Source organism: Drosophila pseudoobscura, chromosome 2 (assembly GCF_009870125.1).
Source record: "Drosophila pseudoobscura strain MV-25-SWS-2005 chromosome 2, UCI_Dpse_MV25, whole genome shotgun sequence".
In the NCBI taxonomy this organism is placed as follows: Eukaryota; Metazoa; Arthropoda; class Insecta; order Diptera; family Drosophilidae; genus Drosophila; species Drosophila pseudoobscura.
In genome coordinates, this window is record NC_046679.1 from 10233880 (window position 1) to 10247372 (window position 13493).

At 44.2% G+C, this 13493-nt stretch overlaps 4 protein-coding genes across 6 annotated transcripts; 3 read left to right on the forward strand and 1 right to left on the reverse strand.

Moving 5' to 3' along the window:
• Positions 1 to 1005: 1005 nt before the first annotated feature.
• Positions 1006 to 2773, reverse strand: Ccm3 (programmed cell death protein 10 Ccm3). Its single transcript, XM_001358346.4, has 5 exons — positions 2443 to 2773; positions 2156 to 2333; positions 1884 to 2016; positions 1653 to 1817; positions 1006 to 1217 (listed from the first exon to the last, which is right to left on the reverse strand). Exons 1-5 carry the CDS (start codon positions 2512 to 2514, stop codon positions 1133 to 1135), a joined length of 633 nt encoding a protein of 210 aa, XP_001358383.1. The 5' UTR covers positions 2515 to 2773; the 3' UTR covers positions 1006 to 1132.
• An 889-nt stretch (positions 2774 to 3662) lies between these two features.
• LOC6897127 (coiled-coil domain-containing protein 149) lies at positions 3663 to 7497 on the forward strand. 2 transcript variants are annotated; one of them, XM_015181631.2, is made up of 8 exons: positions 3663 to 4838; positions 4893 to 5234; positions 5324 to 5484; positions 5544 to 6134; positions 6303 to 6410; positions 6481 to 6571; positions 6624 to 6762; positions 6827 to 7497. In XM_015181631.2, the coding sequence occupies exons 2-8, from the start codon at positions 5177 to 5179 to the stop codon at positions 7419 to 7421; spliced, it is 1743 nt and encodes a 580-aa protein (XP_015037117.2). In that variant the 5' UTR covers positions 3663 to 4838; positions 4893 to 5176; the 3' UTR covers positions 7422 to 7497. The 2 variants fall into 2 exon arrangements, with proteins under 2 accessions (XP_015037117.2, XP_033233811.1); XM_033377920.1 differs by lacking the exons at positions 3663 to 4838; positions 4893 to 5234 and having other exon boundaries at positions 5266 to 5484.
• A 239-nt stretch (positions 7498 to 7736) lies between these two features.
• On the forward strand, positions 7737 to 8244 carry Dpm3 (Dolichyl-phosphate mannosyltransferase subunit 3). The gene is made up of 2 exons (XM_002137273.3): positions 7737 to 7965; positions 8028 to 8244. Exons 1-2 carry the CDS (start codon positions 7816 to 7818, stop codon positions 8160 to 8162), a joined length of 285 nt encoding a protein of 94 aa, XP_002137309.2. The 5' UTR covers positions 7737 to 7815; the 3' UTR covers positions 8163 to 8244.
• A 1383-nt stretch (positions 8245 to 9627) lies between these two features.
• On the forward strand, positions 9628 to 13155 carry GILT1 (Gamma-interferon-inducible lysosomal thiol reductase 1). 2 transcript variants are annotated; one of them, XM_033377923.1, is made up of 5 exons: positions 9628 to 9814; positions 12081 to 12215; positions 12292 to 12651; positions 12711 to 12839; positions 13033 to 13155. In XM_033377923.1, the coding sequence occupies exons 1-5, from the start codon at positions 9743 to 9745 to the stop codon at positions 13039 to 13041; spliced, it is 705 nt and encodes a 234-aa protein (XP_033233814.1). In that variant the 5' UTR covers positions 9628 to 9742; the 3' UTR covers positions 13042 to 13155. The 2 variants fall into 2 exon arrangements, with proteins under 2 accessions (XP_033233814.1, XP_001358385.1); XM_001358348.3 differs by having other exon boundaries at positions 12711 to 13155.
• The last annotated feature ends 338 nt before the right edge of the window (positions 13156 to 13493 follow it).

Sequence of the window (13493 nt, forward strand, 5' to 3'; positions counted from 1 at the left end):
TTTTAGGCACAAAAGAAAGTAATTTCTACAATTTCTTACGAACGGATAGGTCAAAAGTAGTCTAAAATATTAAAAATAATCCCACAAATCCCAAATTAAACTAAATAAAAAAACGTTCTGTAGTAAGCACAATACATCAAAAACTATAAACCACTATCCTTGTACAGATGATCCATTTTTTCAGCTCCATCCTTTCGTGTGCAACGATCTTTGACCCATAGTAACACGAAACAAAAAGTTTCCTCTTGGAATATAAATACATTTATTTGTCGTTTTTGTTTTTGTTATTTCTACATTATGAGTTTTTGTTTTATTTGTTTCTTTTCGTTTTTGTATAACATTTTTTAAATAAAATAATTTTCGTTCATTATCCTGTTGATAGTTTGCCTCTCGGCCACCTACTCTACTGTCTTTCGCTACCGCATTTTCAAATCAAACATATCATCAAGTAAATGATTATTATTATGTATAGTTGTTCAATTTCAAACTCTAACAATTAAAAACAGTTAAAAATTCAAGGGTTATTCATCGTCTTGTTCTTCTCTGGTCTACATACATTTCCTGTGTCGCTCTCATTTTTCACTAATTTTAAATTTATTCGTAGGCGCTTTTCCTAAACAAAAGCAAACAAACGGCTGCAGTTGTTGTTGTTAACAGAAAAAGAATGAATTATTTACAATAAATTGTAAACGAGAAAAATAAACAACACATGCACACAGTCGTCCTCTCCATCAAATAGTTTCTCTTTGTCAATCATAAATTACAATCAATGCTTGGGGCCTTTGCATTTTTAAGCATTGGGTTTAGTCTCCGATTAGTGGTTACATATCCATATACATACATACATATATATATATGGTGTACATTAGGATTAGGCTTAACTAGATAGTTGCAACAGATTTTCGTTTAAACATTTAACTCGGACTGCTTTTGTTTCGGGCTCTTTTTGGGGCGAAGGAGTGTGTGTAATATTTGTGTGCTTGCATTTCATGCATATGAAATGCATATGCGCTTATCTCTTTCTCGATTTTATTTGATTTGTGTGTGTGTGTGTGTGGGTGTAGTTAAATGGTTATTTAAACATAAATTTAAAATGCCACTAAGGTTTGTCATAATTCAAACATTTAATTTTCTACTCGCATTTGCTCTTAACTGTCAGCATTATTTGATTCGTTTGCCGTATTAGAAAAAGTGCACTTATGAATACTGCATTCGGTCTGGAAATAGAAGAAAACATTGATGGTTGATTAGTGCGGGGGCATATCCTCTTCATACTCTACTATTCTGAATCGATTATCTGGACAGGGTCCGGAAAAGGTCACCAGTACCGACAGGGGACAGGCCAATTATCTCAAGGCCGGTTAGCATTAGTGCCTAATCGAAACCTTTACAGTTCGATTTGCAATTTAAAGTAAATGCCCCACCCCCACCCCACTCGTAGAAGAGTTACTCCATTCCATTCCAACAGCTGATAAACATAAACCCGGAACGCCTATGGCATGACATCATTCTTACGGTTGGCCCGAAACGATAAGAAACCAGATATGAGACGATTAAAGAAACCGGCTGGCTATCAGACAGGCGGGTAAAATTCGCTCGCAGCCCCTTACAGAAATGATACATAGACAAAGTGTCTTTGTCACAACACTTACTGTCCTTCTTTGAAGTACTCCTTCAGCGTTGTGCTGAACTTCTTGGAATATTTGACAAACTCTTTCTTCCGCTGCTCCACAGCCTGCTTGCCCGTAACGCCCGGTATGAACGAGCCGATCTCGTTGACCACATCGAGCAATTTCTTTATGGCGCTGGCGATTTCCCTGCAAGCAGATGGATGATTCACAATTAAACAGCGTGACGATAGATAGATACGAGTAGGTACTCACTTAATGGTCTCCAGAAAGGTCTTCCTATCGTTAATCTCGTCGGGTATGCGACTGAGGATCACCTTGAGGGCCACTGACTTGCGGTTCAGCTCCTGGAAGGGCTCCTCGGTGCGTGTCAAGCGGTATTCATTAACTGCGATAAATATATAAATATAAACGTGAGAACAAACACAAAAGGTGAATGCACACACAAGCACAAGCACAGGCGCATGGGTATGGGTATGGTATTGGTGTATGCAAGTGCATTCAATTGTTTGCATTGTTCGACTTACGGTCTGCTTCTGTAATGTTGCCCTGCAATCGCAAGACGGCCTCATTCAGGTTGACATTTAGATCAGCACGTCGCACGATCGTCGCAACGAGGTCGTAGCAAAACCCCGGATTGTTCTGCTCCGATTTAAGTATGGCCGAGCGCAGAGATTGAGCTGCGCCAACATCGCGTCGCTCCAGCTGAAAATTAAGTTAAATACACGTTTATGCAACATCCGTAAATCTGGCAATCCGCCCCCCAGTTTCCACTAACTGGCATGGCGTTGTTTGGCCGTTTGGGTTTTCATACCTGTGAGAAAATAGGCCGCAGTATAACGGGCAGAACGAGAGACGAAGTTGGCTCACGCTCGCCCATGGTCATTTCTATGTACTTCGTCTATTGCCTACGTCCGATCTGGCTGCAACCTATTGCGTTGCGTTGATGGTACTTCCTATGTCGACTGGCGCATGCTGCACTTTTCTTCAATGGTTCCGTTATCTGGGCCACGCTCTGCACTCGCACGACTTGCACAAATTAAATTAAAAAATTAACAAAAATTGTTCACAACAAAATGGGCACAGTGTTGCCAACAATGCACTCGAGCTGGTATATCGGTCACTCGATATATCGATTGCACTCGTGCTCCTAGTGATGTGCGGTCATAAACAGCTGATCGGCATCGGTTGGTTGACCCACCGCTAGTACGCCTACAACAATATATTTGTTTATAAACAAAAAATGTCAGGACATGACATAAAACTGGAGGTTTGCGTGGACTCGATTGGTTCAGCATTTGCCGCCGAGGTTGGAGGTGCCTCGCGCATAGAGCTGTGCTCGGCACTGGGCGAGGGCGGCCTCACACCCACCGTGGGTACGCTGAAAACGCTGAAGGACTCGTTTACGCTGCCCATATTTTGCATGCTGCGACCCCGACGTGGCACAGACTTCCTGTACAGCGAGGAGGAAATGCAGGCCATTCTCACGGACATGGCCCTGCTGCGAGAGCATGGCGCCGACGGCTTTGTTTTTGGCGCCCTCAACACAGATCGCACCATCGACGCCAACAAGTGCCGGCAAGTGATGCAGCAATCTGGTGGCTTGCCCGTGACCTTTCACCGGGCCTTTGATCTCACCGACCAGAAGCGTATGCACGAACATGTCGAATTGCTGCGGGAGCTGGGCTTTCAGCGTATCCTGAGCAGCGGTTTCCGGCCATCGGCAGCCGAGGGAGCCGATTGTCTCGCTCAGTTGATCGCCAAACATCATAGGGACATCATCATAATGCCTGGAGCTGGCATCAAAGTGGCCAATCTAGAGGAGATCCTGACAGTCAGTCGGTGCCTCGAGTTCCACGCCTCTGCCATGGACACGGCCGGCGAGGACTATACAGCGCCCACTACCACACGCATGGAATGTGATGTGACGATGGGCAAACAGGACATCGACCCCTACTACGGCACCAACTCGAATGTGGTGCGCAAAATGGTAACCATAGCCAATGCCATGAGTTGTCGATGAGGATAGGAGCATAAGAGGATGGTGCATGGTGTTGGCTAGCTTTAAGTTAATTTTCTATCGCCAGACTGACAAATGTTGTGCATCAGGTTCATCAATATAATTCGGAATTGATAGAGATCCCAGCTCTCAGTTTGTGAAATTCGTATGGTAGTCTTTTTACTAAAACTCAAATCAAAAGCAATATAAAAATTAAGGGAAATTTCCTAGTAAATTTTAGATCAACCTGCGGACCAGCACCACCATCGAAGACGTAGTCATGAGTGAACATAAAAAGAAGAAGACCACATCAACGAAAAGTAAAACGGACTTTGGACGACAGGTGGACAGCATGCAGAATGTGTTGCAAAGGGTCGAAATGTATGGGAACAAGCTTAGCGATCAGATTCACAATATCAAGAAGCTAGTGCGGACCAATCAAAATGTCGTGGCCCAGCTGAGGGCCAACGAGAAGACTCTCAAGTCGCTAATCGAAGAAAGACGGAGACCAGACCAATCAACCATCAAACCATCAATCAAACCAAACCGTGCGGTCAAGGCGCTCCCCAACGGAAATGGTGCCTGTGAACAAGGACCTGGAAAGCAACTCCTGAAGACAAAATCTGTAAGGGTCGTAAACGGGTCCTCCGAAGAAAGAGCTCTAGCGCGACTCCTTGGCGTAAAAACAAAACCTGTCTTGAATGAAAATGGTGCCTTAGAGCGAAGACCGAGGACAAAGTCCGTATTGAGCGAATATGGTTGCTGCGAAAAAAGAGCTTCAACGCAACTCCTTGGCATGACTAGAAAATCTGTCTGGCAGGAAAATGGTGCCTGTGAACGAAGAGCTTCAGCGCAACTCCTTGGCGTGCGAAAAAGGATGAATTCTATTGATCAAGAAATGGAACGTTTGCGCGCGCCTCGGTCTTGCTTTCCAATCAAAATGAGCCCACATCGTGAGGCTTGCAAGGCGGCCACATTTGAGAAAATATGCTGGACCCAATGCAAGCCCACGACGGAGGGCTATTTGCCGCAAAAAGAAGCCAAGGCGGCCGGATGTTCCACTGACGTATCATGGGACAGACAAGCGCTGTATAAATCACTCCAAATTGACTTGGATAATCGACAGAGGGGAGGCCGCGATGCTCCTGCTCCGGCGTCGTTGTATTCCCTAGATGGGGATCTGGTTCGCCATCAAAAGCTCATTGAAAGGGGTATGTAAATAGAAATCCCTGACTTAAATGACTCCTAAGACTATGGCCCATCAGTTGAAAACATTTTGGGGAGCGTTGAAAGTTTGGAAATCAAAAGCGAGACAGTTTCGGATGTGAAGATTCTTTGTAATCTTGTGAGGAGCGCTCTGATTCAACGGCAGAGGAGCCTTCAGTTTGGCTGCAAGCAGCCGCGCCGCCGCGAAAACGATTTCAATAAAATCACGTTCTCGAAAGTGTGTCTGACACATAAAAATCCGTACATCTAGAAACATTTTGAATCATATTTATAAATAATAAATAAATACAACAAATGTAAACTAATCCGATTGTTCCTGCACATGTTATCGATAAACAGCATATGGAGCATACATTTTGGCGCTTTAAGCGCATGCGCAGGTAAAAATTGATTCATTTCATTCTTGGCTTTGTGTTTGGCCAGAATGGAGCCCTCTGAAGCAAAGATATTGTGATATCTGTAATTCCAGACAGCCTCGACTTGTATAGTCAATGTCAGACACTTGCAAAACCTATGGAGACATTCAGCATGGACTTGGACTTGGACTTGGATGTGGCCGGCGCCAGTGGAGGAGCAGTCAGCCAATACGAGCTCTCCTACGGAGACCATATGGACACGTACAACGTTGAGGTAAGACGATCCCTGCCTAAAAATTTACATATGTGAAAGGTGTTACTGTGTTTTTGCAGACCTCCGCCGTTCATCGTAAGCTGCAGAGCAAAGTAGAGGCATTGAGGATACTGCGGCTGGAGCTGGAGCAATTCCGCGTGGAACGGGATCAGTATAAGCTGATGGCAGAGACCCTGCAGCTGCGCTACTCTGCCCTGAAACACAATAGCGAACTCGTGACCGTGGGCGGCAACGGATGCGGCCCCCTCAGCCAGAACTCGAGTCTTGCTGCACTGCTACACGAGACCCGGGAGCAGAACCTCAAACTAAACACCGAAGTGGAGGGCTTGAAGCAGCGGCTGAACGAGATTCAGGGAGACATGGAGCTGCTGCGTGAGACAGAAGCCACCAACAAGGCTCGGGTGCAGGCCATGGCCAGCGAGAATGCGGCACGCAACAAAGAGGAGCTGCAATGGAGGCGGGAGCGGGCCAACTTCATTTGCCATCTGGAGAATCTGAAGAAGAAAAACGCGCAGCTGGCGTTTGATTTCAAGGCGATCATTGACGAAAAGGAGGAACTGATTACAGAGCGGGATGCGTACAAGTGCAAGGCGCATCGCCTAAATCACGAACTATTTGTGGCCCTCAGGGCCAAGAAAACGCATCCCAAGGTGAGGTTTTTGTTTGGTTCAAGCAATACCAAGTTTTTGCATGGCCAAAAAGAAGTTCGATGTTTTTCGGACTGTATATTGTTCTTAGATTCTGGGATCGACTCAGCTGCCCAAGGCTGATGCAATATTTTGGTATTTTCGAATCTTAAAACTCATAATGTTTTGCAGCTGCTCGATATTGATGGCGTATTGTTGGAGAACAAGTACCTGCATGAACGTGTTAAAATCCAGGAGGGCGAGCTGGATCTAACCAAACAGAGCATTTCCAAATATAAGGTAGCAAAACAAATCACGTAAATTCATCGACTCTGTACTACAATCAACCCCTTTTTAACCTGCCCCTCAGTCCATGTTAGATGCGAAGCGCAAAAAAGGAATTGTGAAACTTGGCGGCGGCACCAGCACAAACGACGAAACCATATTGAGCCCCAGGCAGGGTAAGCCTCTGTAGCCTTCCTATTACCTCCACTTTAATGCTTTCATTTTTAGTTAAGACAATTCTGGAAAGCGGCATTGATTTGCCACAGAAAACGGAGACCATACATGACCTGAAATCCTTGTGCTTGGCATTACTCGATAACCTGAACGACAAGAACCTGGCTCTAACGCATCAGAAAAAGACCAACAAGTGAGAGATACTCAGAGATAACTATTCAAGAGAATTCCATTCAAAGAACTCTCTATTTCCACAGAATACTCGCTGGTAAAATGACAGACTTGGAGCAACGCTGGCAGCAACTCCTGGCCGGGGATGCAGATAGTGCTGATGCGGATCAGGAGGATGATGAGGATTACGGCTATGCCCCCTCGCAGCTCCTGCTCAATGGCTACTGCGCCGCTATGGTTGATGACATAGACATTAGCAGCATTCCGTCCAGTGCTCCAGATAATGCTGGCGGCACTCTGACTCCGGAACCGGAGGAACACAACAAGCACAAACCAAGTGACTGCAATGGGATCGAGACGCTGCAGCATTCTGACGATGGCTTGTCATCGCTGTCAGCTGAATCGGTGGACTCATCCGTCTACGAAGTGGATGTGCAGAGGGAGGACTTCCATAAATCATCGTCGGCCACCACAGACTCCGGCAACTGTGGCTTTGGCACCCGCAGCAATGGTACGCCGCGCATTTCCAGCGCTGTGGCCCGAGAGCGAATGGAAGATCTTAAGGACTTGCCACCGCATTTGGCCACCTTGGTGCAGAAGGCACTGCATGAGCTAGACCTGCGCGATTACGAGGCATTGGTCACTATAAGAGCAGAGAATGTGGCCTCTATTATCCATTAGTAGCAAAATCTAGTCCCATATTTCTATATATTTTCCCCAAGACAGGACTTTAATAGAACCATATCGTAAATGTTGACAAGATGCCGTTCTATTATTAAATATATATATATTAATATACGCCTACAATTAATATATGTATTAAGGAAGAGAATGTTGGGATCTGCGTTTCCCACCGATTATTAATAGTGTTATTTTCCGCGGCTTAAATCAAATTGTTATCCTGTTTAAATAAAGAGGGCTTAAGTGGGATAAGTTCGTGCCTCACGGTATATTTTGAAAATGAGACCGTATATTTCGGTATATTTCTGAGGGTGAGACCGTATATTTTGTCGCTTAGTAAAGAACCGCAGAATTAAAAATATTTAATAATAAACATTTAATAATTTAATCAAATATGACGAACCTTCAACGCTGGCTTTTTTACGCAACGCTCTTCGCAGTGCCCTACCTCTCTGTAGTGCTGGGCACAGTGCAAACGCAGTTTACGATCAAATATCTGCTGCACATTCAGCTGTTGCCGCTGCTGCTGCTGGTTCTCTTTGGCGTAAGTGGAGGGAATTCATGGAAGGAATCATAGTTAATTCCCATCTTGTCCAATAACCCTAGCTATACTCCGTGTGGACTGTGCTGTACCGGACATTTACCTTCAACGATTGCCCCGAGGCGGCAAAGGAACTGCAGGCTGAGATTCTAGAGGCCCGCAAAGATTTGATTGCCAAGGGATTTCGGTTTCGCGACTGATGGAGTGGGCAACATACTACGCTGAAACCTTGTGCATGTTAATTTGTAATTCCATTAATTATAAAAGTTGTATATGAATGTACTTTGTGCCACTTTTTGGTTTTTGCGTGCGTGGAAAACATTGCAGCCTCATGAGATTGATTTCCCCAGGTGGAAAAGTTGGAAAACATTTGGATGTTCAGTTTGTGAGGAATGAAAATACCGCACACCCACGATACTGATTGACAGATAACGCTGGAAGAAAATATCTTCCTGATATTGGATCCCGTAATGAAAAACCGTAAAGAAGCGTGCCACGTCATGGCGCAACGCTGATTGTACATTTATGGAGAGCCACATGATCTGGAGTGCAAAGGTACCGGAAAGAATTTTAATGAGCATTCGCAGAGTCCCCAAATAGCTATTAATTGGTGGGAGATTCGATCATGGTAAATTTGTTGGACGACGACAACTGAGCACTTCACCCATATACCCAGCTGAACAGGAGCGCCAAATTTCCGAGGGGTGGTATTTGTTTTAAAGGCTATCCAAGGCTATCCAACTGCTTTTCGCGACAAATCTCAACAAAATTCAATTCAAATATGAATAACCACTAACTAAAATCATTGCCTTGAACATATATTATTCAGCTGAAATAAAAGGGCATTTTCTTTGGAAAAATAAAGTTATAGCGGTTTTGATATTTGAACATTTTTGAACCTATTGAATTGAGCTGTACTGCAGACGTCATTCGCAATATTTGGGGTTCTCTCCGAATTTTTCTGACTCTGCCAGTAACTGTTTCCAGCGGGTAGCGAAGTTTTTCATAATTTAAGTTTATCAAGTCTTACCACTCCTTGGTTGTCTTTTCGAAAATTATAAAAAAATTCATTCAGGTCAAAGCACGCAGAGTAAGTTTTTGTTTGCAATATGATAATAAAAATTTAACTAAATATCCGCAAGTTTTGGCTTCGTTTTCTTTATTTTGTTCATCCCAGAAGAACAAAAAAACCGAAGCGAGTATTATTATCATAGGGCGCCTCGTTTTATAGCACCTACAGCCGGTCCTGTCTCTAAAAATAGTGAACACTAACTTTGTCGCTGCAGGTTAGATCTTCTTTATTCAATTCAAGTTGTATGCCATCTCTAACTAATCCTAGTCGCTAGCCGCTAGCCAGTCCCGAGGTATATCTGTTTTAGGTAGGGCCACTAACCAAACGTATGTATATATGTACATATGTATGTAGATGCTACGGTATCAACAAGAGAGCTGCGAGAGTTCCCAAGAGAACCGGTCTGCACACAGATGTACATACATACATATGTATGTACATACATTCAAATGCAGTCGCAACGTGGCTCGACCCAGAGCCAAGCTGAGAGCTCTCAGAGCCGACGGCCCATGGAGAGCTCTCGCGACGTGGACTTACCTTTTATAGTTTTACCCTGCCCAGCCCCAATTATGCATGCTAGACGCCAACTCTGACTCTTTGGGGGGCTAGCTAGCGTGTCAAGCTTTGAGCACAAACAAATCGCGCTTAGACGTCTCTCGCAACAGAACTGCCGCTGGTTACGTGTCCGAAAATTCCATAAAAAGCGAAATGAGTCAGAAATTCATTGGTGTCTGCCTGCTGCTGGGCTGCCTGGTCGCCTCCGTCCACAGTGCTGCTAAGGTGAGTCTCCGGCCCCATCTAGCCCATCCATCTTAAGTGGTCAAGCCCTAGACGAGGCCACGCGAATCAGCGCGCAAAAACAATGATTGCACAACTAAAAAGCGTGTCAGGGCCCCCGAAGACGCCGCAGTATGCACGAGTGCCAGTATTTAGGTGGAAAAGTGCATGAAAAGAAATAGTTACCAAAAATACCAACTCTGAATAGTGATTATAGAGTGGTGCTGCACCCTTTTCGGGGCAGCAACAAGTGGCACGGGTTGACTGAACTGTAGGCTGTCGGAAAATGCCATGCCACGGAAAATCATTCAGCATAATTTCCATTGTACAGCTCTGCTACTCTGCTCTGGTGGTATTTTCGTTTGTTGTTTGTGATGCGAACCGGTTCTGATACCAGTTTCGAATAGTGGGAACCGGTGTACGCCGGCGACCAACTGCAACTCCATTCGTCCCCGCCCCCCGCCCACCAACCTGTTGGTGTAGTTGTTTCGGTTGTGGTTGTTCCAGCGAAAAAAAGAATGGTATGGTATGGTTCTTCCAGCCGTGTGTCACCGGATTTATATAACTTTGGCCCCAACTCCGACGCTTTGTTCGTGGAAAAAACAGAAAATAATTTGCATATGTGTGTGCACACCATTCCGTTTATTTTTATTATTTTTTAGAAGTCATTGTTAAATTTATTGCGCATCATTTGCCGCTCCTTAGTCACGACATACAACACTAGTTTGGCAAAATGAAAAGTAATTTTTTGTACAAATGATATCCCCTGATTGGAGGGAGCTTTAAACACATGGTACTTTAAATTTGTGTGCATGTATAGTTTATTGTAGCCCTAACCTTTAGTTTTGTTAATAATATCAACACAACATGCAAAAATGTGGCGTCATATAGGAACGTTTGTAAATTAGAACTCTCGCTAAATACTTTCCAAGATAATATAAGCCAGTACATCCCTTGCAAGAAGAATTTAATATTGAATATAAAATCTATAACGAAAGACTTTAAGCAGGCTGCACAAATATGTAAGGCTAGTTTTGGAATCCACTGTATTGTGGGGCCACTGTATTTATGGTCACTTGTATATTTTCTCAATTGTATTCTAGTATTCCATTGTTGGCATTTACTAATTATATATGCATATGCATTTACTACTGGAGTTTCTTTCTTCTAAAAGCCGGTGCTATTTTAGAGACAGAATACTTTCTAGTACTTATGTATATTGTAACTGGTGCATACTGTACTCAGTCTCAACGGAAACAGCTTTACTTTGATTGAATCTGTGACTCAGGCTGGGAGTACGACCACTTAAATTGATCGAAATGAAAGAGGGAGAATAATTGGAAGACGAACTGAGAGCAGATTCATTAGCTGGGATCGGCGAAATCGAATGAGTCGTCAATTCCCTCAATTGAGGCACTCGACATACATACTCGTATAAGACCACATTTCAAGTGCTAATCCAATAAATATATACTATGTACATATGTAAAAACATCTGTACATCAAAGTCATACAAGCCAATTATAGACTCCAGTATAGGTACATACGAATGTGTGTATGTATGTACATTGTACATACATATACGCATATTTCTTTTTAAGAAACTTCACAATGAAACAAAATCTGTCCTAGAAGACAGTGTCGCTCAAATTTTGTATCCACTAACCCATCAACGTTTCATAATTTTTTGGTTTTCTTCGAAATAAGGTATAATCTAAAATCGACCGGTACTATTTGATCCACGGGCCGGGATTGGGTAATATAAGAAATATATGTCCGTCTTTCTTTTCGCGGTGAGAAGCGAAATTTCATAGAAAACCAGCAGTCAATTCATTGTTAGGGCCTAGAGAGAGCCCTAGAGACTAGGGCCTAGGCAGTAATATCTCCAATTGGAGCATTGACTAAAAAGCAATATTAGAGAATGTATTAAAATACAAATATTATTTCGAGTTGTGTACGCACCATCCTTATAGTACATACATACGTCTATACGTCTATATTTTCTGTATCTACTCGAACTTGTGCCTTCTTTGTCCACCAACAAATGCTGGTTAATGCTGAACAAAATTTTCAACTGCCAAGTGAGGCATGAGGCATGTGGCAATTGTCCCCGTTCGACAAACAAAGAGTAATAATATTGTGCAGTTGACAACTCAGCCGCAACTGATTTGCAAACGATTTGCATGCCACAACTGGGCTGGACTCTCGCAAAAATGCAAATTGCAAATGCCGCCTAAACAACTGTTTTCCATTTTGTGTTCCATCTCAGGTGCCCATTGCCATTTACTACGAGTCCCTGTGCCCGGACAGCGCCAAGTTCATTACGGAGCAGCTCTATCCGGCCGTAAAGGGGGAGCTGCGCGATGTGGTGGATCTCACATTTGTGCCGTTCGGCAAGTCCCAGGTGAGTGCTGTGGCAGGGGCCACGGGGGCGACCAGGACAATGGCTCATTTGCATCGGTATCTGTTTGCCCCGGCAGTTCTTCACGCAGGGCGCCGAGGTGACCTTCACCTGCCACCATGGACCGAACGAGTGCTACGGCAACAAGGTGCATGCCTGCGCCATCGAGCACATCCAAGCCAACTCCTACCAGATTGAGTACACGCGCGAGTCGCTGACCCTCGACTTCATCAACTGCCTGATGCGGGCCGGCAAGAATTTCCCGGACAACGTGTACCCCGGCCAGCGATGTGCCACCGAGAACCACATCAACAACTGGGAGAACATCAAGACCTGCGCCAACACCACCGAGGGCAGTCAGCTGCTTCGTAAGGCCGGCGAAGCCACCATGCGGCTCAAGGAGCCCCTCACCAGCGTGCCCAGTATTCTCTTCAACGAGGTGAGTGCATCGTCACTCCTCGAGCTGATCACGTAACCACATCTTCCATTGTCTTGCAGCAATTCGAGAAGAAGGTCAACGACCGCGCCCAGGTCAACTTCATTGGCACCCTCTGCCAGTACGTCTCGGCGCCCCAGCCCAGAATCTGCGCTCAGCACAACGCCGCCGCCACCCCTAGCCTGGCCAGCGTAAGCGCCATCTTAAGCTCCCTGCTGGGTCTTTGGTTTATCCGCTCCTTCTACTAAGCTGTCAAGTTTCCAACTGAATCTGAATCTGAATCTCAATCTTCAATTGCTTCCGCCCCAACTTCCGTGCAATGGGGAATCTCAATGTCTTATGATTTGTTTTTCTCTTTTGTTCTGTTTACTGGTTTGCTTCCAGGCCAATTGAAACCCAAGCCGTCCAATCGTCCAGCTCCAATATACATATATATCAGAGATCAAACTTATTTTGCAAGAGCTGGAGTGCTCTTAAATGTAACAATTAAATAAATCGTTAAAAACAGAAAAATTGGAAATTCTTTGAGTAAAAGTTTAGATATTATGGAGAGTATTGGAATATTTTTAACATTTTCCGCAGAATATTTTGTATTTTATCGTAAAAGCATCCACGAATAAAATACCATAAAAAAACTATCCGATTACACACGAAGGAGTAAACTTGGACCTGACGCTGTCGAAAACATGAAATAATTTGGATGCTAAAGCGCGGAACAGGACATTGTAGAGGAATAATATGCGATCTTAACTGCTTGACTTGGACTCAAGATTACATGTTGTATATGATAGTATAAATGATGACGGTCCATTCCATCAAAGTGTTAGGATCAGTCGTTCCACGAT

Bases quoted from the DNA above. Each gene is read 5' to 3' on its own strand.
- Ccm3 (XM_001358346.4), bottom strand. From the start codon at position 2,514: ATGACCATGGGCGAGCGTGAGCCAACTTCGTCTCTCGTTCTGCCCGTT. The intron at 2,017-2,155 runs GTAAGTCGAACA...TATTTATCGCAG, and splicing joins CAACATTACAGAAGCAGACC to TTAATGAATACCGCTTGACA. The intron at 1,218-1,652 runs GTAAGTGTTGTG...TTCTATTTCCAG, and splicing joins GAGTACTTCAAAGAAGGACA to ACCGAATGCAGTATTCATAA.
- LOC6897127 (XM_015181631.2), top strand. From the start codon at position 5,177: ATGTTATCGATAAACAGCATATGGAGCATACATTTTGGCGCTTTAAGC. The intron at 5,235-5,323 runs GTAAAAATTGAT...CTGTAATTCCAG, and splicing joins CGCTTTAAGCGCATGCGCAG to ACAGCCTCGACTTGTATAGT. The intron at 6,411-6,480 runs GTAGCAAAACAA...CCTGCCCCTCAG, and splicing joins AGAGCATTTCCAAATATAAG to TCCATGTTAGATGCGAAGCG.
- Dpm3 (XM_002137273.3), top strand. From the start codon at position 7,816: ATGACGAACCTTCAACGCTGGCTTTTTTACGCAACGCTCTTCGCAGTG. The intron at 7,966-8,027 runs GTAAGTGGAGGG...CAATAACCCTAG, and splicing joins TGCTGCTGGTTCTCTTTGGC to CTATACTCCGTGTGGACTGT.
- GILT1 (XM_001358348.3), top strand. From the start codon at position 9,743: ATGAGTCAGAAATTCATTGGTGTCTGCCTGCTGCTGGGCTGCCTGGTC. The intron at 9,815-12,080 runs GTGAGTCTCCGG...GTTCCATCTCAG, and splicing joins CCGTCCACAGTGCTGCTAAG to GTGCCCATTGCCATTTACTA. The intron at 12,216-12,291 runs GTGAGTGCTGTG...TTGCCCCGGCAG, and splicing joins TGCCGTTCGGCAAGTCCCAG to TTCTTCACGCAGGGCGCCGA.